At 39.8% G+C, this 24,578-nt stretch overlaps 1 protein-coding gene across 3 annotated transcripts in view; it reads right to left on the bottom strand.

Annotated features, from left to right (window-relative positions):
• Positions 1–2,046: 2,046 nt before the first annotated feature.
• FOXN3 (forkhead box N3) overlaps positions 2,047–24,578 on the bottom strand; it is a 292,978-nt gene continuing 270,446 nt past the window's right edge. For all 3 annotated transcript variants that reach the window (XM_067556333.1, XM_067556332.1, XM_067556334.1), the window contains one exon: positions 2,047–9,716. In XM_067556333.1, the coding sequence (XP_067412434.1) occupies positions 9,167–9,716 (550 nt within the window). In that variant the 3' untranslated portion in view covers positions 2,047–9,166. The remainder of the gene's footprint in view (positions 9,717–24,578) is intronic.

Here is a 24,578-nt window from a genome sequence, read left to right as displayed (position 1 = left end):
AATGAAAATGTAAGTGTACCCTGGCCTTTCCTTGCCTTCATCCCTGAAGCATGACGACTGCTATCTAGCTATGTACCTATACAGTTACCATCACAGAATCTGAGTGCCTCACAAATATTAATGAATTTCCCTTCAGTACCACTGTGAAATAGAGAAACTTGGTTCCCATTGACAGATGAGGCAACAAGATTAGATGACTTGTCCAGGTTGTATGGGAAGTCTGTAGCAGAGCTGAGAACTGAACTCACATCTTCAATTCAGTGCCTAAAGTAGTCTGTTCCTGACCCTCCTCCATAGGGGATCCCCCTCTCTTCTGAGGCAAACCTCAAGACCATTCTCTCACCCCTTTTGCTGGCTACCAGGTGCCGAAACATACATGCCAGTGCCAGACATAGTTAGTATTTCTTGTCCAGCCACAACTCCCAAAGAGTTCTCTCTCCCTGATTGTGCAGGAAGGAATGGCAAGCAGTAATAAAACAGGTTTCCTTTCAGGAACTGAAAAGTCTGCTGGTCTCCCTTCTCCTGCATGCACATCACTAATCCACCTACAAAACACGCTGCCTAACAGTTGCTTTGCTTACAGTGCATGGGGGGGGGGAGGGGGGGGGGGAGGAGGAGATCCGTTAGAGGAAGAAAGACCAGAGCACAGTTAAGTGTTTTTTCCTTTTCACTGATCTCCTTTCATCTAGTCTCCTTGTCGGTGGGTTTTTCCCTTCTCCATTCTATTGCTATAGTGCTGAATACTGATAACAGGTTACAAAATGAATTTTCAGGCAGTACATTAAAGTATCAATTGCCCCGCCAGTTATTGGCCTGGGGCATTTTCAGGCTTTTTGTGTATACCCAGGAAGTTGTTTCCCCTTCTCCCCCCAATACCTGTCCACATCTATCAGATCCAGATGCCTATCACAGTGGTATCTAATACCAACCACTAAGAACATACATAATAAAAGGTCTATTATGAAAAAAGATATTTATATAAAGACTTCAGGACAGCTGGGGCCACGTTGTAAGTAGTCATAAGGCCTCACTGAACAACAGGGAAGCTCACTCCTCCAGTTTTAACAATGTCTTTGAAAACTGGTTGTGGAACAGATTATGGGCTTGCTGAAGAATAGGGTGTTTTTTTATCTTTTAGAAGCTCAGTCTACACATGTTAAGGATTGCTTGTGGAAATATGGCATTTTCAAAATGGAGAATGCTCCATTAATAATTTTATTAATAGGATTTTGCCACTCAGATTGGCTCTAATACGGTAAAGGTAGAGAAGAGCTAATAACAGCTGTTTACCCTTCATTGTTCAGTCTCTAAACAAAAGACTGAGGCCAAGATTTTCAAAATGAGTGCCTATGCCAGATTTCTAACTCCATATTTAGGCTTCATTGTCAAGGGTTCTGACCAAACAGCAGCCCCTATTCCCAACTCAATGGGAGCCATTGGAGGATCAGTGCTTTTGAAAATAAGGCCACCTATTACATGCCTAACAACTATGGATTTGGCAATCTAGTTTAGGTACAATTTGTGAACATCTTTGCTTGAATGGTTTATCTGCATTTGCTTATAGTAGGAATCCTAGAAACAGCAAGATGGGTCAAGGAAGTGACTTGGGATTTGCACTGGCGTAATTGAGATCAGACTCTGGCTCAAGGACTGCAAACACATCAGATACAAGGCAATATTCTTGATAACATACTATCATCTGATATACATGTCTGGATTCTCCTCTGGCTTATGCTGGATGTGAAACGAGTAATTCCAATGAAGTAAAAGTTACACCTGCATAAATCTGATATCAGAGGAGACTCAGGCTCACTGTCTTTTTACTAAGATGAAAAATTCTATATCTTATTTATTCAATTGCACATGAGCAATTCATTGGCATCTAGTGCAGCGAATGTGCAAAAGGGATCATACTATGGGTATAATTTATTCAAATTGAACAATAAAATCATATAACAATTAGTGTTTTAAAAATACTAACTCTATACTGTTTAATATTTAAATGTATTAAAACAAGTGTACACAAAATTACACTTAAGCAATTGATGCAACTCAGTAATTTTTATTGCAACTGGAAGACAATACATCACAGAAACTTTATGGTAGGTTTTGGGAAAGTGTTATTTACAATAATAATTGATGAAATAGTTGTCTTTGGCAATATGATTACACATCAAGAAAATGTAAAATGCAAGTATGCTTCTAAATCAACACTTTCATATTTCCTAAAGATCGGCTGATTGCACTTGCCTTCGGACTGCTCATTTAGGTAAACACAAATACAACTTAACATCACTGTTTAATCCCCCATCACAGTTCTCATTTTAATATTCATGAAATTGGCAGTTTCATATGCCAAGTACAGAAAAAAATTGGCTTCTTATTACTGTACTAAATTAACTTATTGGCCAGTTAAGGTCATGTGACCCTTAAGCATTGAAATTAAACCTCGGTCTTTTGATTGCTTTATCACTTTTTTCTGTAAAACAAAATATTTCAGAAATATTACAGAATCAGAGTATAAAAAATGTACAAGTTTATAATGCTTTTCATACACACACAAATCATTCCCTCAACATTTTACACGATGGCAGTTTTTAAGTAGTGAGTGTGAATGATGCAGGCATGGAATTGGTTATCAAAATGCAGGTATTACCTTTAACTGTTGTCCCACACACATACTCAGGAAATGTACAGTGTTCAATTAACTTAAAAATGCACTACATTTCAGTTTCATCTGAACTAGAAAAAAATTGATATTGGGATTTCAGGCCACAATTATGAAAGGATGGAGTCCAATTTCTAGCTATGATATATCATCCATATTAGCATCTGAACATCCAATATGGAATATCAGCTTTAGGTGAAATCCACCCTAGCACTGAATGCCAGCACAAGACCTTTTGCATCACTTAAACCCTTAATGTTGGGCTTAAGTGGTGGGATTCAGTGCTGGTGGCCTCATCCAAAGCCCACTGAAGTCAACTGAAAAAAACACTCCCATTAGTTTCAAAATAGGCTTTGGCTCAGGCCCTGGGTGGATTTCACTCTTCTTTGCAAACAGAATAGAAATCCCATGCTATACTCATTGCAAACATGATACAGTAGAAAAAAACAATTATATATTTTCAGATAAATACTCTTTGTTTCAATGCTAACAGAAAAGAGGAAAGGCTACTTGTTAGCACAATAACTCAGAAGTGACCTTGTTAACTCATTTCTGATTTTAAATGTACATCAGCAAAATACAGCACCATAGACACATAAGGTTGAGAAATTTTGTTGGTGTTTTTTTGGTCAGTGAAGCTAGTACTTGTTTGCTGAACTGTGGAAGAATTATAAGGTCATGTACACTATCAATGATAAAGCAACCCAGCTGACAAGTCTGTGCTTAATTCAAGAATAACCAGTATTAGAAATAAAGTAAAAACAAAAAACCCTAATAAACCACTGTCAATTAATACTTCCTAAATAAAAGGGGATTAACAGACAATTTCACAAAGGTATGCAGATTTATACAGAACATCAAATGTCATGTTTAAATCCTCAAACTCCAGCTCAAAATAGAAACACACAAGATGTATATAGTTTGATTTACACATTCTGTTTCAAAGGAAAAAGACGTAATTACAATTTTGTAGCTGCGTTAACTGCAATATAAACCAAACAGAAGTTCAAAGTTTGGCAGATAACTAAGAAGAGGGTTATCACTTAGGTTATATAGCAAAGTGTTGATGTATATTACATAGAGTAGTATAAATAATAAAAAAGTATTATTTAAATTAGATCACAGTGCTGCATTATGTGCATAACAGTGTTTGATATATTACTAGAGGGCCGTGAAGAACAACACTAAAGACTTAACTGATCAAACTGTCAACATTGATACTCTGTTACAATCAAGAGGATGTATGATTCAAATGCTCTTCTGCTGGCAAAGTCAAGAAGATTTTTTTTTTTAATCTTTTCTAAACAAAATGAAATAAAAGTATCCTGGAAACTGTGACCCAGCGGAAAAAAACTTGACTCATTTGCTTAATGAAGTGAATTGAAATTGTTGAACACATTTTCCACACTTTTATTATGAACCTAGAGCTCATGGGGTGCATTCTAAAAAAACACCTAGGGCCAGATTTGTAAAGGTATTTAGGTGCCTAAAGATGCAGATGCCAAGACTCTGCCTAGGGGAATTTCCAAAAGCCCTAAGCAACTAACTCCCATTGAATTCAAAGGCAGTAAGACATCCAGGCATGTTTGAAAATTCCACAAGGCAGGTGCCTATATGCATCTTTAGGCACCTAAATATCTTTACAAATTTGTCTCTTTGTGACTCAGGAGCCTAAGTCTCAATGAAAGTCAACAGGTCACTCCTGACTTTGGTGTTCTTAGAAATTTTACCCATGATACCATTTGGTGAATGATTCAGGACCAAATTCTCTACAGATGTAAATTGACATAACTCTATTATAGTTCTATTGACACCAAATAAGTGGGGAATTTGGCCCATGGATTTCCACCATATCAGTTTTCAAAGTGAGGCAGTAATTCAGTCAAATGTAGGAGGCTAGAGTGTGTGTTTAGGGATTTTCTCCTCCCATTCATGTCAATAAGGAGTAACTCCAAGGACATCAGTCGAGTTACACACTAGTGTACAACCAGTGATGAGAATTAGGCTCACAGGATGGTTTTCTAGAGCTAAAAGGGGTATGTGTGTGTCTCATTTCACCAAACCTGGTTTTTAATTCCAGTGATGCCCATGGAGTTCCTCCTGTTTTTGACACATGTGAGATCAGAATCAAGAACTGTTTTTAGGAACATATTTGATGAAATAGCAAAGCTGATCAAGACCTTTGCTTAGCATTATTAAAAGGCAAAACTTCATCAAAATGATTTTACAAAAGAACAACAAATATTCTGCAGCACACAAGCATTGAATGGTTAATTCCTTTACATCTGCAGACTAACAATCAATTTGTGGCATTAGCTCTGGCTTACAAATGTTTCTCCCTCTGAAATATAAGGATTTGTTTGTTAATTATAAACCACCCTTTAAAAATCCTCTAGGTCTGTAACGGTCATAGATAGTCTGCTACCGTAAAATATTTTTTCATTCCAGCTTTGAGGAACATTAATTTTGCAAGATTTTTAAAAATACTAGAGTGGGGAAAAATAGAAGTTTAGAGATTTTAGGAGTTCTTCCTCAAAAATGGCTGCCAAAAAAAAAATCTGGCAAATGATGAAGTCCATAATATGATCCAATTACATGTTAGTTTTGGCAGGATTTTAAGAAGAGTTGACAACTGGATTGAGGAGTTGGCAATGGTTTTTTTGTTTTGTTTTGTTTTGTTTTGTTTTTTTTAATTGTTAAGAGTATTTACGAGCATGCATTTTATTGGCTCTATAATGTTTAGTTACATAATAGACTGGACAGGCCTTAAAAAGTCCTTCCAATCCAATGTACAAAGAACACACCTATTTAAATAATGAATATTTAACTGATGGAGTCAGGACAAATTCCAAAGAAGCTACTATGGTCAATCAGGCATAAATCGCATGTTTTAAAAAGGTGGCTTGCAAGTTTTTTTTTGTTTTTTTTTTAAACATATCAGTCTGTAATTATGTACTGAATGTCACCAGCTATATTTATAGGAATTCAGGACAAAATAATTTTTTAAAACTTAAAACAACAGGCAGTTTGAATCACTTCTATACTCTATGCCCTTCTTGAACTGTCTACAGGGGGCATTAGTAATAATCAAGTTGCTAGTTCCTCTTTTTTAATGTGTCCTGAAAGTATTTTATAAAACATAGCCTACTGACATCTTCCCAGTGGACCAGCTTAGGAACTACAAATTGCACCTGCCAACATTCAGATTTACCAGCAAGTCCATAAAGAAGTTATTGAAGTCTTACAGAAATAATATATTTTAAGATAAAGCTGACTAATTAGATATTTATGCACAAGTCTGTTTTCTTGGGTGGATACACTAGTGATAATTACATATTTAATCAAACAGCCAGATTAGAAAATCGTACGCATGGAACAGATACTGATCTCAGTTACACTGGTGTAAATCTGGAGTAACTATTATAATTAGTGAAGTTACTCTGGAATTAGTTTTGTGATTAAGAGCAGTTTTTGCCCACTGGTATGTGACCATGTCATTTTCTCTGGTGAAGGTGGGGAGTAAGCCATCACTTTGAATTTACTTGATGCCACTCAGTTTTACTCTTAATTGTATTTAATATTAAACAGTCTGATGGGATGGAACAAAATATGTACAAGCATGTATCACAATGGCTTTTGGGGAAAGTTGATGCATTTTCATTTGCAGTTACTCTTCCCAGAAGCCCATGAAACACAAGAGGCCAGATTTTCTGGTGCAGTTGTTGTGTGGCACTATCAGTGGATTCTGGCTGCAGAGCTGGCGTATCTGCCAGCAGGAGGATGACCCCAGTGCAGTCATGAAGGGACTCTACCTAGAGGAAGCAATATGGCTGATGCACCTCTATGCTGCACTGATTCCCTAGCTGTGGCTTTTTGCTTCTCAAGGCTATTGGCAGCCAGTGTATGTGAGCGCAATAGTTAGCATGGTTCTGATTTACACCTGGGGACCACCCCTGCACACAGTGGGCCCAGATCAGCTGAGTGCAAGGGTTACACCATCTTTGCCTCCCACCTTCTCAATCTATGCTGCTTGAAGTTCTCCCAGACTCACTCCAGCATCTGGTCCGTGGACTACTATTCAATTCACAATATAGTCAGGACATTGGGTCCTGATCCTCACTTAGGCAAATCAGAAGAAAAGAAACAAATTTTGGTGCTGCACTCTTGTGCTGTAGAATGTTTTCTATACAACAGAACATCCACTGAGCATAGCAATACTGGCAGACAATAGTAATCCACTGCACAATCCTTCCACTTCTTAAACCAAATGAAAAACCCAAATGCCTCATGGTACAATTTTTATTTTACTCCATTGGGTGGGCAATCACATCCCTCTATAGCTTCCTATTCATGGGCTATATTACTCCCTCGTGTAACCCCTGTGGATTGAAACAGTTATGCCAGGGATAAATATGGTGGCCTCAAGTTTTTAAAGACAGATCATTTTATTTTATGAAAATATAGGGATTTTCAGTCCCTATCACGTTCCTTTTGCCTCTAGGATTTTCTTAGTGTAGATAATTTTAATGCCATAATCACAAATTGGGGTGGGAGAGATAGTATTTTTTTTTCCACAGCTCCCCCTCAATTCCAGGGAATTCCATTCCAATTATCAACATTTTCATGAGAGTAGCACAACTATACCTGAATTGCTTCCTCTAGCACTGTGCTATATCTCTGATCACCATCAATAAGGCCCTTTGCTAACTTCATTTCTTTTCATGGCAAATTAGCAAAGCTATTCACTGACATACTTATCCCTGAACCAAATCCAAATTATTTTCCTCAATTAAGCCTCCTGTTATTCTCTTGATTCTATCATACACACTCACTACTAAATTTGCCCTCAAATTATTGCGTCATGTTACACATGTACAGGCAGAAAAAGTCTTTTTTTTTTTTTTTTTTTTTTTTTTAAAACAGAAGTAGGGAGAGGGGGCTGAATGTGCAGACAAGGCAGTATAATTCAACCATCCAAGCCCTACCAGAGTGTGAAGATTTTTTTAATATTGCAGAGTAAGTTCCCCAACAGTCAGTGTTTGTCCCTGAAGAAGGTTAAACCTTAAACACCTGCTTCAAAACAACAAAACAAAACAAAAAACAAACAAAAAACAGACTCTAAGCCTAAGGGCTTAAAAATTAGAGGCATAGCCTTTTTCTCTATTTTCTATATTTATATGAAAATAATTCATGCTTCATGCTAAATACATTATTTACCTTACAAGAACTTTGTTATCTTCGAATTAAAAAAAAAAAAAAAAGGTTATTTTTATTTTTATTTCCCGTCCCCTAAATCCATGCAATGTGGATCAGAATTTTCTGCTGGCTACACTGGTTGAATCTGGAAATCTGATGTTGTTTTTGCACAGATGAATCCTGACTGACATTAACTGCATACTCAATTTTGAGGGCAGTATTGGAGCTCTCTGTTGTATTCTATTTTCTTGTCCATCAATATGCTTTATTTTGTTTCTCGTTTTTTGTTGTTTTTTTTTTAAACACAGCATAATACTAATGGCAGGTTTTGTAGCATTTTTTCCCCAGTTAGATCAAATGTTTTTGATCCACAGAAAAAGATTCTGATTTACTTTCTTCCTTAATATCTACTGTAATTTCTTAGACTTGATTGCTTTTCACTCAGGCAGTTTAGAAGACATAGCTTGTTTTCCATATTATTATTATTATTATTATTTTTTGCACGCAGTGCCAATCTTCAGGCTTATGGCTTTTTGAACATTCTTTTAATTTAATATAGAAGACAGAATTCAATGATTAACAATACCATTAACAATTCCCTCCCTCCCCCCACCATTTTTTCTCATTATTTCACTGAAACCCGTTGCATACACAGTTCAAATTTTCCACAACTTAAAGTTATCACAGTCTTCACATTATGAGCCACATATAGTACAGGGAGCACGAATAGTGCATTACTGTATGCGCAATTGCCTCCAGTGGCTGTCCAAAGACTTCTATGGCACAACTGTATCCAACTGCCACTGGTTCTTGGTTTGGTGTTGAAGACTACATGCCTTCTCCATCCTCCAAATCTCTTTATTCACATTCACTTATAAACCCAATTGTAAGGCCATTTTTTTTTAACTTAAGGGCCAGGCCTGAATGATTACTAAATTATGCACATCTCTTCTAGGTATAAGAGGGATTTTCAAGGGCCGAATTGTACTCCCATCACAATAATGTTGATGTCACTGCGTATTCAACCATGTGTTTCTGACAAGCTGGAGAAAGCAATGGCGCTTTTGGCTTTTTTTACTTTGTGTCTTCAGGTAATGAAAAGCTTTTGTAAATTAGCTGAGTGTCAGTATGAGTTCTATGGCTTCAATCTCCTTTAAAAATAAAAATCTTAAGGGTCCAAAAAAAAAAAAGAAAAAAGAAAACCAAAAAAACCAAAAATTGCTGATATTGCCACAAATCATTAGAATTCACCTGACGTGCTGAAACAAAATTTTGTAAGTTCAAACAAATCCATGATTTGTTCTAATTTTTTGTGGTTTCCTTTTGCTCTTTCTGCCCCTTTGCCGTCCGATTGGTGATGTTATTCAAACAGGACCGAATTCCTGCTAAATGCAGGAGTGATCCTGCTGCTTCTTTCATCTCCTCATCGTCACTCTCTGGGGGCTTTTCTGTACGTCTCTTTTTAAGAGGCAGTGTGTCACTCGGTACTTTTTTCACCTTCAGTAAATGTTGCCTTTTCTTGTGCTGGGATGCGTACCCACTGTCAGCTAACGAGTCCTTGGTCTCCTTTCTGCTTTGCTTTTTCTCCTCCTCCTCTGTTTCACTATGGCTCTCGTGGCTCTGGAAGCTACCTTCACTCCCTTCGCTACCGTCTTGGCTGCCTTTAGTAGCAAATTCATAATGGTCATCAGCTGAGGAAGAGGAAACAGAGTCACTAGTAGGTGATGTGCTCCTGTGGTTGGAAGATTTGGCACTGCTATAGTTGTGATCCTCCTTTGGGTCACCGCTAACAACTGGAGAGCCACACGACTGTTCACTTTCTGTCCTCATCCGGCAGTTTGCTATTCCATTCCTGTTAAAACAACATGAAATACCCTTAGAAACCACATACACATAATGCCGCTTTTATGTGAAATGCAACATAATGGAGTCAATGGACAGATAACTTAAAAATATGAGACATCTGATGAGGTTAACAAGGACAAGTGCAGAGTCCTGCACTTAGGACGGAAGAACCCCATGCACAGCTACAGACTGGGGACTGACTGGCCAGGGAACAGTTCTGCAGAAAAGGACCTGGAGGTTACAGTGGACAAGAAGCTGGATATGAGTCAACAGTGCACCAAGAAGGCTAATGGCATACTGGGCTGCATTAGTAGAAGCACTGCCAGCAGATCGAGGGAAGTGATTATTCCCCTCTATTTGGCGTTGGTGAGGCCACATTTGGAGTATTGTGTCCAGTTTTGGGCCCCCCACTACAAAAAGGATGTGGACAAATTGGAAAGAATCCAGCGGAGGGTAACAAAAATGATTAGGGGCTGGAGCATATGACTTATGAGGAGATACTGAGGGAACTAGATTTGTTTAGTCCGCAAAACGAAGAATGGAGGGTGGGGAGGGGGATTTGATAGCAGCCTTTAACTACCTGAAAGGCAGTTCCAGGGAGGATGGAACTAGCCTATTCTCAGTGGTAGTAGATGACAGAACTAGAAGCAATGGTGTCAAGTTGCAGTGGGGGAGGTCTAGGTTGGATATTAGGAAAAGCCTTTTCACTAGGAGGGTGGTAAAGCACTGGAATGGGGGGTTATGTGGGGAGGTGGTGGAATCTCCACACCTAGAGATTTTTAAGGTGTGACTTGACAAAGCCCTGGCTGGGATGATTTAGTTGAGGTTGGCTCTGCTGTGAGCAGTGGGTTGGACTAGATGACCTCCTGAAGTCCCTTCCAACCCTAAGCTTCTATGATTCTATGAATATGGCTACCAAAGTAATGACCATTCTAGGCCTGATCCAAATCCCCTTGAAGTCAATCAATGGCAGCTTTTCTATCAGATTCAATGATCTTTGGATTGGGCCTCATACATAAAATACAACAATTCAAAACAGACAGACAGAAGTGAGTGGCACAGTCATAAAAATTGACATTCCAACAGTTCATATTTATCCATCATCAATAAAACTCTCTAATTTATGTTTGCCAATAAACAGATGAACAAACACCACTATTTTTCAAACAGATAGAAATGGAAGTTCAGTGACCTTTAACTCCACCTTTCTTTTATATATCAGTACTATCAAAGACTGGAATCAGAAACTTGCTAGCAGGTTTGGCGGTAGATGTGTTTTTTCTTTTCCCCAGCTATGTGATTCTGACAGCAGTAAACACTCTGTTCAGTCAATAAATTAAGCCTCTGTACCTTTCGACTAGGCACCGTGACACAGTGAGCAGAGGCGTACAATAAGCAGGTGCCATTTCACAGTCACTTTTTGACCAGAAGCACATTAAGATAGAGAATTGACATTTGTTCTAACTATCCGAAAAGACAAGGGGTACACTCAGACCTGTCAATCTTAATATCTAGTGACATAAGTTATCCACAAAACATTTGAAGAGTGGTAATAAGATGTAAAACTCTGCTTTTGTACTACAAGGGCTACATGGCATCATTTGGGATGTCTTCCTTCCTATATGTCTGTACGGTACTTAGCACAGTGGGAACCCAATTCTGATTGAGGCCTTTGGGTGCTACTGCTGTATGAAATAATAAATATTTAATAACCACTAGAGCCAATTTCAGCTCCACTGGAAGTACTGCTGTTGATTTACATGGGAAAAGAATGTGTCTCCCATTCAGCAAGTTTGTTAAAGCAGGGCCTGATCCTGCACTGTTCCCTCAACTCCCACTGAACAAAATGGGAGAGGAGGATGCTCAGCTCTTGTTCTACCAGACCCCTAGCTACTAAAAAGAGAAATATTAGACTGTTTTCAGCATCACTTGATAAACTGCTTTAAAATCAAGTCTTGCCACCTTCACATCCAATGTTGCCAGTCTTTCAAGTCAGCATTGGATAAGTGACTTCCTAGGACAGTGGTCCTCAAACTTTTAACAGAGCGCACCCCCTTTGCTTCTGTCCACACCCTTCTCCCTGGGGGCTGTCGTGAGGGCAGGAGCTGCAGCCAGGCTGGCAGCCAGGAGCCAAAGTTGGGGGCAGGTCTGGAGCCCGGAGTGGGGCCAGAAGTGGAACTGTGGCTGGGGTTGGGGCTCACAACCAGGTGCAGAACCAGGGCCTGAGGCTGGGGCCGCTGCTGGATGCAGAACCACAGCCTGGGCAGGTCTGGACCAGGAGTGGAGCCGTGGCTGGGGGCAGAGCCAGAGCAGAGTGGGGCTGGGTGGCACTCCTTCCCTGCCCCCTATGAGGGCTGCCCCCCGCTGAACATTCCTCCGTGCCCCCTGGGGAGGCGCACCCCACTGTTTGGGGACCTCTGTCCTAGGAGCACCCTGAATGTAAAGGTTTCTTAAAATGAATGTTAAGAGGAATGGCACACTGCCAAAAATGAAATTTACTGTTCCCTTCTCTATTTAAAGTAAACAATGGGAAGGTGGTTCAGATTTCCAGGAAATGGACTTACGTTCTGGAACTTGTTTCTTTACAGAAAACAGTACAGTACTATCCATTTCTCAAGCATATGGGACAAACTTTTATAATACACAAAAGAAATGAGCTGTGCATAAAGTCACAATTTCCATATATCAAAAAGAACAAACACATTAAAAGAACAGACAATGGCTAGAGACTGAAAGCAAACTTCTCTGTCTAAGAACTATCTTATTCTGTTGAAGTAGGAAATAGACTTTCAAGAACGAACAACAATGCAATGCTGGAAGATGGCTAATTAGTCATTCTACATTTTCTATTTAGAATATTTTGGGGAAAACATGTAAATACAAGGTCTTGTTATTAGCAAATAAAATCTCTCACCAACCTCTCTTGCTCAATAACATTTATTTTCTCCTAAATTTTAGAGTAGGTTTATGATCCATGAATTATATACAGGACCCAGCAGGAAGAGGCAAAGTTCCTTCAATTATTAATAACTAAATGCAGTGTCATTCACAAATGTGCAACAAGCCAGCTACATTTACTTTGAGATGGCTTGCCACTGCAGGGGTTGTCGTTAGAGGATGCCAAACGTTTAAAAAGAAGAAATCACCCATACTAAAGTAGTTGTAAGGTGAATTTATAACCAACTCCTTAAAATCATTCATTAAAAATGGAGCATGGGATACTTTTTAAAGGACACATTCTTCACTTTTAAGCTAAATTCACATTAAAGATGAACAAAATTATCATAAATTAGCATCAAATTAAAGTTACGCTAGTAGCCTGGGCAATGTGGTCCAATAAAGATTGCATGTTACTAATCTTCAGCATAAATCCAATAATAAATTCTTGCTCCAAGGAAATAAACAGTGGACACAATAGTTGGGAACTCAAACAGTATACTTACTGACTAGACTATTGGTAAACAAGGTTTGTAATGAACATTCCTATTATTAAATCTGGTCATAATTTGTCTTGAAAGACCATTAAATAAAAAAATCAACTCCAGGGCAAAGAGCAGCCACATCTTCCTAAAAACTGCCAGTTTGCCTCTTGAATGCACTGAGTAGACCCTGGTGTTTGCTTTGACACAGATGGTCTACAATTTGGAGTAAAAACCTCCACCCAAGGGACTTACTCAACATTCCAATCCTTTTGCAAGCATAAAAAAAAGAATGCCAAGAAGTCTAGGATTACAGAGGAAATGACCTGAGGGAAGGTAAACTACTATGAGGAGATTGGTTACCAATGGGAACAACAGGAACTACAACGACCACAAAACATGGGAAGAAAGAAATCAAAGAGGTGATGCACAGAAAGGTGCAAGAAAGAAACAATATTAGAGAAATGGGCAGAAAGGAGGGAGTAGACCAAGCAGCTCAGAATGGAAACCATTAAGGATAGGGCTGGTCAGGAAACACATAACTTTTGCTATAGAAAATATTTGCTGTTCATTAATATTTTGAAATGTTCAAAGATTTCCAACCAATCTTGCTTAAGAAAATAAAAGAGAGAGAGAGCAGATAAAGGAGACAACTGGGCAAGAATGAAAATGAGTGAAATAGATTAAATGTTTTAAGATCTTCAAGAAGATCAGAAGTTATGTATCCAAAAGTAAATTAATAAACTTTTTACATTGAGGCAAGAGTTCAAATATGTGAGATGTGAAGACTTCCCTATAATTGATGTTAGTAGTTTAATTATGAATGGAATTAAAATCATATCTAATCCATTTTCATTGCATATGCACTTCTGAGACATAACTCTTTGTATTGCTATTATAGATTCATACATTTGCTAAAAAAACAAATATAGTGTCATACTGAGTGTGACCCAAAGCACTTCTGTCTTCACACCCTAACACACTATTGTAATAATCTTTGTACACAACATGCCTTGTGAAATATCATTTGAAAACAACTCACTGGTCAATAATATCATGGTGAAATGTATATAGCAACATTATATTTAAAGTTATGAATTCCCCCTGTATGATGTTATTAACACATGTTCAAAACCAGAGAGCCCTAAGTAGCTCTATCCTAAACAAAGGAAAGTGTGTTTACTTCAATTTACATATAAGTAGTAAACAGAATCATCAAGACACCATGGGGAGGAGATGGCAGGGAACATAACAATTTGCATTTCAGCAAACAATAATGGGCGGGGAGGGGACAGCAAAGAGCCTCCTTCACCAGCAGACTCCATGTTACCTTCCTCACAGCTTGAATTAATTTTCTTTGAAGGGTAACTTTCAGAATAATCCATTTCAGACATTCACTGGACTATAAAAGAATGGGGTAGAACCTGTTTCTCAACCTGTGGTACGCGTACCCCAAGACACAGGCAGGGAGTACGTGGCAAAAAACTCAGTGAAGGGAGGTGGGTGGCAGCTGCCAGCTTCTAGGGGAGGTGGGCAGCTGCCGCAGGTTTCCCACCAGGTCCCACCTCCTAGCTAGGAGATAGTCGGCAGCCGCCCCAGTCCTGGGAAGCTGGGTGGCAGCCTCTGGCTTTTTGGGAAGCCGGGCAGGAGCCGCCTACATCCCGCCCGGTCCCAGCTGGGAGCCTGGCAGCAGCTTCCTGTGCCTTGCGAACTGGGCTCGCAGCTGGGTGGCGGTTACCCACGTCCCAGCTCTGAGCTGAGAGACATCCTCCCATGCTCTGGCTTGAAGATGGGCAGCAGCTGCCTGCCGCCTGCCCACATCCCTGGGTCCCAGCCTATGCGGAAGCCTCCTCTGCCCCACCTTGGATTGAGTGGCAGACGCCCACCTCCCGGGCTGGCAGCCAAAGGGCAGCCGCCTACAACTTGCCCAGGTGCCAGGCTCAGCTAGAGCAGTGAAATTGACAACTATGACAGCCCCAGATTTTACCAGTATAAAAATCTTAAGAGGGGCCCACACAGTGTGATTATCCCCAGGCCCACACCCCCCTAGGAATGGCCATGGGGAGCACTGCTATCCACTCTGGTGGGCCACTAGTGCCTGCTCATACCTCACAAGGTCCCGCCTGTGTGAGGAGAACACCACGTGACCCCGCCATCAGGTCATAGTGATTGGCTGGTGTTGACCTTTGCTTCTATATGGAGGAAGGGGAGGAGGAGAGAAACAGGGGGTTTTGTGATCTGCCACAGCCACACAGCATTGCAGAACTCAGAACTCTCCTGCTTTACGAGAAATACAGTTGTCCAGCGGTAAAGGGGAAAAATATTATTTCTCAGAGTGGAAAACTGAGTGTTGGGGTACTTATTAAAATTTTCAGAAGTTAGGGGGTACTTGCTACTTAAAAGGTTGAGAAACACTGGGGTAGAAAACCCCAAGTGATCACTTTCACTAAGATGACAAAGGCACCAGGCCTCTGGATGAGATCCTGACTAAGGAGAGGGTCGCTATTTTGCTCGAAAAGTATGTGGGTGAGAAAGGCTACCTTGAACAAAGCCTTGAACCAAAGCTTTCTAGATTAAGATTTTTAGATGCGAGTTTTCACTTTTATTTGCTTTCAACCATTCCTAACTTTACCGTTTATACCTGAACTCACTTAAAATCCCATCCTTTTTCGTTAATAAACTTGTTTTACTATTAATCTAAGCCAACAGTGCTGTATTTGTACTAAAGTGAATGTCAACTCCAGTTAATGTGGCAAACTGGTGTGTTTTGTCTCCTTAAAGGAGACAATGAACCACATTATTTCTCTGAACTGTCCAGAGAGGGCTGGACAATACAGAGCATGTGGTTTGGGGAAAATCTGGGACTGGGTGTGTGTTGGGGTCACCCTGCAGATAGTAAGTATGGCTGGTGGAAGCCAGAGTGGGGCTGTAGACAGGCTGATGGGGTCAAAGCTGCTGAACCAAGGCTGCAGCTATACACAGACACTCAGGCTGTGACCTGCATGCTGGTTAGCTGGTAGGCTAGGTTGTGAGCTTCAACAGCCAAGCACTGAGAGGCACCCCAAGGTTACAGAGCTGGCAGTGACACAACCCCTCAGTGGTCTGGATTGCACTCCAGAACATAACACTGGGTCAAATCTGAACTTTGTTTGGAAGGGATGCAACTCCACTGAAATCCAGGCTCAAATTTGGCCCACTAAGTACATTTCTGTTCAAGACTTAAATGATAGCACTTCAGTCAGTCATTCAGTGTTTATAAATGCCAGGAAAAGAGTGCTAGATGCCTGAGACTATTCAGTTAAAAAAACCAGCAAGACACACACAAAGAATGTATTCATGAAGACAGTGCATCAGAAGGACTCTAAACACAACTCTGTCTACCACTGAAGCGTTAATAAAACTAACATTAGAAAATCTAAAACCAAAAATGTAATAGTGCCCATTTTGTCTACTGCATTTTTTTTTAAAAAAAGGAGAGACTAGATAGATATTTAACAATGTTGAACTCATCATTATAGAGATGAAAGAAAGCTACTAAAATAAAAGCCCTATAAAGATTTTAAAATTATCCAAAAGTTCAGCCTGTAAACTGGCACTTTTCAAGTTGTTTGATGCTGAATCTCTAGCCTGTAGCACAGATAACCGAGAAGCCTTCTGGCACTGAAATATTTTGTTTTTCTAATGGACCTTAACTAGATTTTAAAACACTTAAGATTTATAAATCCACAGCTACAATGTAAACATTTTTTAAAAAGAACAAATAATTAAATGTGGCTAGGTCACAGTCAGACCATGCAGGGTGTTGCCAGAAATAGCGATGGCCATTTTAAGGTCTGATTCTATTCTCATTGATAATCAATATGAGGTTTGTTACCGATTTCAGTGGGAGCAGGATGGACTCAAGTCATGAAAATATTTCCGCAGCATGGTGGGCCCCACTTTGCAGGGGGTCATCTTCTGGAAGAGACAAAACTGAGGTCCAAACCATTCATGGTAATTAAAGACCTAAAGGCACGTTTTTGTTTTGGGGTGGTTGTTTTTTTTGGCAAGTATATAGGTGTTTGCTCACGCATCCTGGCCAAATTACAACAGAAGTAATTAAATTTTGCCTATGTCAATTCCTCTAGTGGTTTCAACTGGACATAGCATTATACACTTCCTGTCCAAAACTATTGGGTAGTTCTGTTGCTAAACATCTTCTACATTCCACGCCTGAAATGGCTGCATTTTAGTTGGAATATCAGTTTCATTGTTTTTGGATCCTTCTGAATTAGAGACATTATGCACATGTAAGTGGGAGTTTTAGTATTTAAGAGAGTACCCCCAATGAAAAGAACTGGAGAAAACAGTCCATATCAACTTTTTTTTCTGGACATTGGCAGTTTCCAGGTTTTGCTATAACCCATGTAGTAAACTCAACACTGCAGGAAAGTCACAGCTTACTTTGCAGGTTGGCAGAATTGTTATTTGGACAGCACTGTATCCCAGAAGACAGTACAAGCAAATTAAAAATAAGTAGAGCTAACTTGTATGACGAGACCCTATCCAGGGGTTACTGAATAAAAGTCAACACTGGAAGTCAGTTATGCTATTGACAGAAACTCTCACAGAGAGATTTTACATCATAATAACATGCAAAGGACCACAGCAAATATGAATCATGTAATGATCCATTAAGAAAAAGAATGCTTTGTTTATATCAGTAACAGATTTAGAGTTAAAACAAATGTGGCTCTTTTCATTTTGAAGGAGGCAAGTTCAACTCAGAGGTCAATATTTTCATAAAAGTAATAACACGTTCAGTTCCACAAAATAACTCACCCTGCATAATATAGCAGGAAATGGGTCTGCGGTGCAACCCGGATTTTTTTGTTTGTTTTGTTTTTGAACTGAGCAGATTGTTCTAGTAATAAACAATAAAATTAAGAATATCCATATGGAAATATGTTCCAGCTCCTTTAACCCAGGCAAACTACAGTCATTCCAGGATGGTATGGATGCATAACTCTGCTTATGTCTTGGCATCTATGCCTAGGTTTACTTCTGTTAGCTTAATTTTTTTAATTACTGCTTTAATGACTGATTCAGAAAAGCAAAAATAAATAAATAAATAAATAGAACCAGGACTTGAACAGGGACACCATTCCTTACCACGATGTTGGACTTCACAGGCAAACCAGGTTTGGGCTCTAAATCACTAATGGTCCTTTTTAAAATTTAAGGTTAAAACAATCACATATTGGGGTTCTGTTCCTATAAATAAAACCAGGCACAATGCTAATCCTTGCATGATCTCAAAAGAACAGAGCTGATAACATGAGGAATCTGAAGCTGCACAAATTCTCCATAATTTTTAAGTGCCCACACAGTTGTGTCACAGTATTGAAGGTTTTGTTAAAGTAAGTAACTACAATAAATAAGTCCCAAAGCCTTCAAGCTCATCCATGGGCTCACGTGGAGCTGCTCTGATTTCAGTGGGGACCTAACTGTGTGTAGCAGCTTACAGGGTCAGGCCTTTATTTTTAGTAGGGCTTTTCAATTCTCTTGGAATTTTGACATAAAACAAGGTTACTTACCAGTAACTGCTGTTCTTCGAGATGTGTTGCTCATGTCCATTCCACTATAGGTGTGCACACACCTATAATGGAATGGACATGAGCAACACAACTCGAAGAAGAAAATTGTGTTTTTGACCAAATGAAAAACACCACAGGAAGCATCTGCTTTCCTCAGATTTTTATTTTAGTTTTTCCCCAGAAAACAACTCTCCCCTGCCTCCATTTTGGGCTGAAAATTTTGGGCTTTCAATTGCTAAATCCAATACATTTTCAGTTTTCTTGTTTTTGACAAAAGTCACATTGCCTGTGTGTGAGGACAAAAACCTTTTCTGACCAGCTCTAGTTTCCAGCCCTTTTGGTTGTGCAGATAATCTTCAAGATGTGAACCAGGCCTAATTGACACAGCAAGATTTGCCTGAGTCTGCAAGTAGCCTGAAACAAGAGCTCATATTCATATAAGTGGGGTGTTAACTCATGACAGCTAAATGACAAAAGTCACTGAAAGCTGGTGACTTTTCTACCAGCTGTAAGCAGTCTACACATGGTCTGTAGGATCAAAACTTGACCCCATCCTGGTGTTTGACTGTATTAACAAATAAATAAAGAGAAAGACAGCAAATACAGTTCAAGCTACTTCCCCAAGACTGGCTGCTCCTCAGGCTGCTTACTATTTCAAGGCTTCTCATCCCAAGTCCTCTAGCTCCTCTGCATTTTAGACCCAAGATCCTCTTGTTCGGGCAACCCAGCTCTGAAGGCTGCTTCCCTCCTTTGATTCCCTCCAGGTTTGATATTCCTGACTGGTGCTGCAGGATGGCTTCAGTCCCTGTCTTCAGAGCAAATCATTAACCTTTCCTGCCCTAGTGCTGGGTTATCCACACCATTAGTTAGCCATTTCACTGCTGACCATTTTATCTGGAGCACCAAGTTTCTATGATCTATTGTTGGAAGTCATGGCAGAAACTGGGGTGGGGGGCACTGCTGTTAAGAGGCTATGAGGTAGGGAATGAAGAAATCAAACCACAACTTCCCCACTAAATCTGAACTCACCTCTTCCTCTACCCAATATGGGAAGGTAAAGGAACGATGCATCCTCTCCTCAAAACAAAAAGTCTCCTCAGTTGCCTTCTATATACCAAAAAACCACAACCTCCCCACATCTTCCTGGATGACCCAGGCCCCAATTGTCCCTTACCCAATCACCCAAACCCCAGCTTCCCCTAACAACGTCTACAGCACACAAAAATCTGCAACATGTTGAACATTTTGGGATAGAGTAAAATGAATTTTGTATCGAATTGCACAAACACCATAAGGGTTACTGTATTAACTGTAATAGACAGGAGACAATGCTGCATAATTCCAGGGTCTCTCCCTGGGCTATAATGGGCCAGATCCTCAGCCAGCATAGCTCCTTTTGACTCCATACAGATGCCAATTTACACCAGTTAAGGATATAACCCAATGTGTCTGATATGACACACAGACCCCAGAGCCATGCCCAAATGCAACTGACTTAGGAAAAGGGAACTAAGGCAGTAATTTTTTTTTTTTTTTTAAATACAAACAAAAAATAAAGACAGTTTCTTGGGAACTACAGCTACTGCAGAATGCAGCAGGTGTCTACTTAGTGAAGAGAGGTTGTGCGACTGCATCACACCCACATTCCATGCACTGCTCTCTTTTCCCCCATCAGCTTCCACATGCCATTCTAGGCATTCACTGTAACCAGTAAAGACTTACAGCTGTAAAATACGGATAATGATACTGACCTCCTTTATAAAGCACTCTGACATCTACATGCACTATGTAAGAGCTAGGGATGATGATGACGATGATGATGATGAGGGACCTGATTACTATTCTAGAACATTTCTCCCTATACTTGACTGGTGAGGTGCTTCTACTAACAGGCCCTAAAATGTGTTCTCAGGAGGACTTTAGGCTGGATATTCCAATGGGAGGCCCGAGACTATAGGACTTGCTTCTTCAGGTAGTCAGACCTTAATCTTCAAATCACAGTGAAAGGCATATCCATCAGCCAAGCCTTTGCCTAATCTAAGGTGTGACTTGAGTTTCTTACAGAAGAAGTAAAATGACAGTATGTGCCTGAAGGCCAGAATGTCACTGTGCTTGTTTTTAAGTGCACTCAGTTGATGCCACAGTGCCGGGGTATACTAAAAATAAATACAATGGTTCCCATACTGGAGACATTTAAAAACATCCTACGCTTTGAGCAGTATTGATATCATATTTCACCCAGCTATTTTCTGCTGGCTCCTTGACTTGTCAGGCCACAAGGTGGAAAATAGTGGTGGCAAACAAGCTAAAATTGGTGAGAATAAAGTAAATAAGAACTATCGTCAAAACACATCCAGTCATGTTCTGTTGTAGAGATTTAGCAACAGACAATGATTCATAAACTAAAATAGCATAGAATGCTTTTTTCCATTTACAGATCAGTCTTGAACAAAAGATCTATTTTATGAGATTTAAGCCAAATGCACTACAACACAATGACTCTCTCCTCAATGGCTAATCTTTATTCATTTAAAGTGGTGGATTTGTCATGATTTCAATATGTTTCAATATTATATTTTATTCAAACGATTTTATTCAGTCGCACCTTATTTTGTGCACAAAAGGTGAAATGATTATGTGAGATCGGATCCTAATATGTTCTACCTGCAGGGAAAAGTGGGCAAGTAGATGGTAGATTGTGTAGAACTGGGAAACAGTGCAACCCATTCACTTTCCACATTAAAAAGCCACAGTTCAGTAAATTGCTCAATGGGATAGAATTGGTGCATGGTAATACATCAGAAGCCAAAGTCATTTCAATACATTAGGTCAATGCTTAGTTAGGTTTTGGCCTCTTCCACAGACAGGATTTTGAATAATCAATTATCCAGCTGCAATAGCTATGGCAACACAAAACCTAACTTTTTATGACTATAACCTGATACTAACGGCTGCCCAAACAACAGAGTAATATGCTGAAAATCTTAACTCAGTTCTATTCTACTGAATATTTGAATATTGAAAATATTCTATTGAATATTTGCTTAGCTGTTTCCTTCAGCAAACGAAGGTATGTCACAGATAAATACCCAACTGTTTAGATCTGCAAACACAAGTGCAGACAGAGAAACAGTAAAAGGGGAGCTACAGAAATTAGACTGTAGAAAGGAAACAACAAAACAAAAGTCAAGCAGGAAGGAAAAACCTGAAAACTGTAATGCCAAGAGAGACCATGGGGTGATAGTAGCCACATATATGAAATGGCTGCACAAACATAAGCATGTGTGCCCATTTGATATGGCAGCAAAGAAAGCTAATGCAGTTTTGGACTGAATAACCAAAGACTGGGCAGGGACATAATAGGCACTCTCTGTAAGGTAGCTGCCATACTGCACCTGTAGTGGGGTATTTGGTACTGGGCACTTCATCACCAAAAAGATATTGACAGATTAGCCCATGTGGAGACAAAAACTGTACAAGTTACTGTGTGAAAGAACTTTCTTGAAACCATGGACATTTCCCTCAGGCTTTTTTTTGCTTTCCAGTCCAGTGGATCCTTCATGAAGTCTCTTTCCTTCCACAGACTATGGGGTGATCTCTGTCATATCAAATAGACAAGCCAGGGGCTTTTTTTGGTACTTCAAAAAAGTATTTTCAAAGACTCTTTTTTAAAGTTTGTGATCCTAATTAGTTTTCACAGCACTGAACAGATCTGATGTAAAAGAGAAATACGAAATCTGCATCTGTGGATAATCCAGACTATCCTAAAACAAGAGGATTAAGTACATGCACTTGAATTTAAGGACACATATCATACTTGCTCATGATGCAAATCACAGTTGTACTGAGATTAAGCTATTACAAACAAATGGCATTTCCTCACTTTTTCAGGATAGCTAATTAGGCACAGAACCTATAGCCATTGGGGCAGTCAGGAACAGCAGCTGAAAGAACCACTTGGAAAAGCTCAAATATACATAATTTAAGAGCCAACAGAACATAATTTTAGAGAAGAAAAATATATATTAGACCATCCACTCCCTATCTTTGAGTAAAATCTGTAGCTACTCTATCTAGGCTCTTAGAATATTGGTGTCATTTTTCTCAAGATAGAATTTCATAGATTCTAAGACCATATCATGACTCTATGAACATCTAGTACAATCTCCTATGTAACACGGACCATGGTACTTTCCTGAATTAAGTCCTGTTGAAACTAGAGCATATATTTCAGAAAAAAAATCCAAAAACATAGAAAATCAACATCTGGATTCTGGAATAATTTACCAAGGACTGTGGTGAATTCCCTCCACTATTAAAAACTGTGCTTTATTTGCACTCTAAATTTGTCTAGCTTCAACTTGTTGTATCTTTGTCTGCTAGACTGAAGTAGGCATTGTCAATAGTCTGCTCTCTGGTAGCAAAGTGTGATCAAGTCACCCCTTACCCTTCTCTTTGCAAAGCTAAAACAGACTCAGCTCTCTGAGTCTATCACTCAGATATGTTTTCCAATCCTTTAATCAATGCAGAAACCAGATGACTGATGTCCAATTCCCTGCTGAAAGGGGAAGTTGATCTTTCCCTGTAGGAGTGGGGCCAGAGGCATTCCAGGCTGCCATGATAGAGAGGGCGAGGTGGCCCACCATTTCCTGCAAATGTGGAGGGAAGACAGAAGCTGGAGAGGTAATCCTTCTCCATTGGAGGTAGAGGGCAAGGCAACACTTGCTGAATAATAGGCTTCTTTGGGCACTATTTTTACTATACAAGGTTATTTGAGCTTTTACAAATTCAACGTGAGCTCCCATGGAAGTGCCACAAGACTGTTCTGATGCAACCAACTATACCTGAGGAGCAAACAAGCTGTGGGAGTCATTTTTGCACTGATGTGATGACACAAGCTTGTTGCTTTACTGGAAAGGGCGCAACTGAGCTTCAGAGCCGTTCTTCCTTTGAGGCTATCCTTCTTCCCTGAGGGACTCTGAATATTCATCTCACCACCAGATGGGAGGCAAAAGTTACCTGCTGAGCTTGCCCTATTGTAAGGGAATCTCCTGGTGTTGGAAGACTTCTTCTGCTTCCAGGAGTTTACCATAATTTTCATTCTCTCTTGGGCTGCAGTGGTGAGCCTCTCTGATAACAAAAAATTTAAGCTATATGCTGCCCTGAATAGCATGGCTATATGTGGAGCAAAACTGTGGAAGTCTTCAAGTAGTGGTGTGTTGTGTCTGTATGATGTGTGCGTGTAGGGGGAAGAGTATGTTTCTGCGGAGTTAGCCCCTTCTTCCCCACACAGCTTCCTCTGATTCTGAAACAATATCTGTGTTGCTTAACCGAGGGAGTGGAAGGGCCATTCTAACTAATATGTCCTTCCTCACCATTTAGGCTGGATTCTATGTTTTAAAATAATATGATCCTCACTGGAGCAGAACACAGCCTCTGACTGGCAGCCAGCGGCATCACAGCTGGAAGATGTCTGGGCTGCTATTGCTGGGCAGGGTAGGCCATCAATAGGTGCACATAGACGGAAATCCTCTGTACTTCTGGTTGATGCCCCTCAGATTGGACTCCAATTCAGTGCAGTAGATGAAAAAAAATGTAGTTTAACAACTGCCCATAAACAGCCATAGGTTGTTCCTGAATTAATGTCTTCCCCTCTGAATGTTTATATACACGTTTTATATAAAGCTGTTGGTTGGAGCACTTCCAGAAGTACTCACTATGAAAAGGCACGAACAACCAAGACAATTATAACGAATTAAGCTAGTAGTAATCATAGTATTGTTCTTCATAGACTTGTAAGCCCTGGCTGAGAACCCTGAGAGCAGATGATGTTGCCTGAATGGTCCTCGCCAAGTCAGAATCAGCATGAATTAT

This window comes from Emydura macquarii, unplaced genomic scaffold (assembly GCF_026122565.2).
Source record: "Emydura macquarii macquarii isolate MOO-44397 ecotype Brisbane River unplaced genomic scaffold, CSIRO-AGI_Emac_v2 contig_1713, whole genome shotgun sequence".
Lineage (NCBI taxonomy): Eukaryota > Metazoa > Chordata > Testudines > Chelidae > Emydura > Emydura macquarii.
Note: the sequence above shows the minus strand (reverse complement) of the source record. Positions and strands in the feature narration are given on the sequence as shown.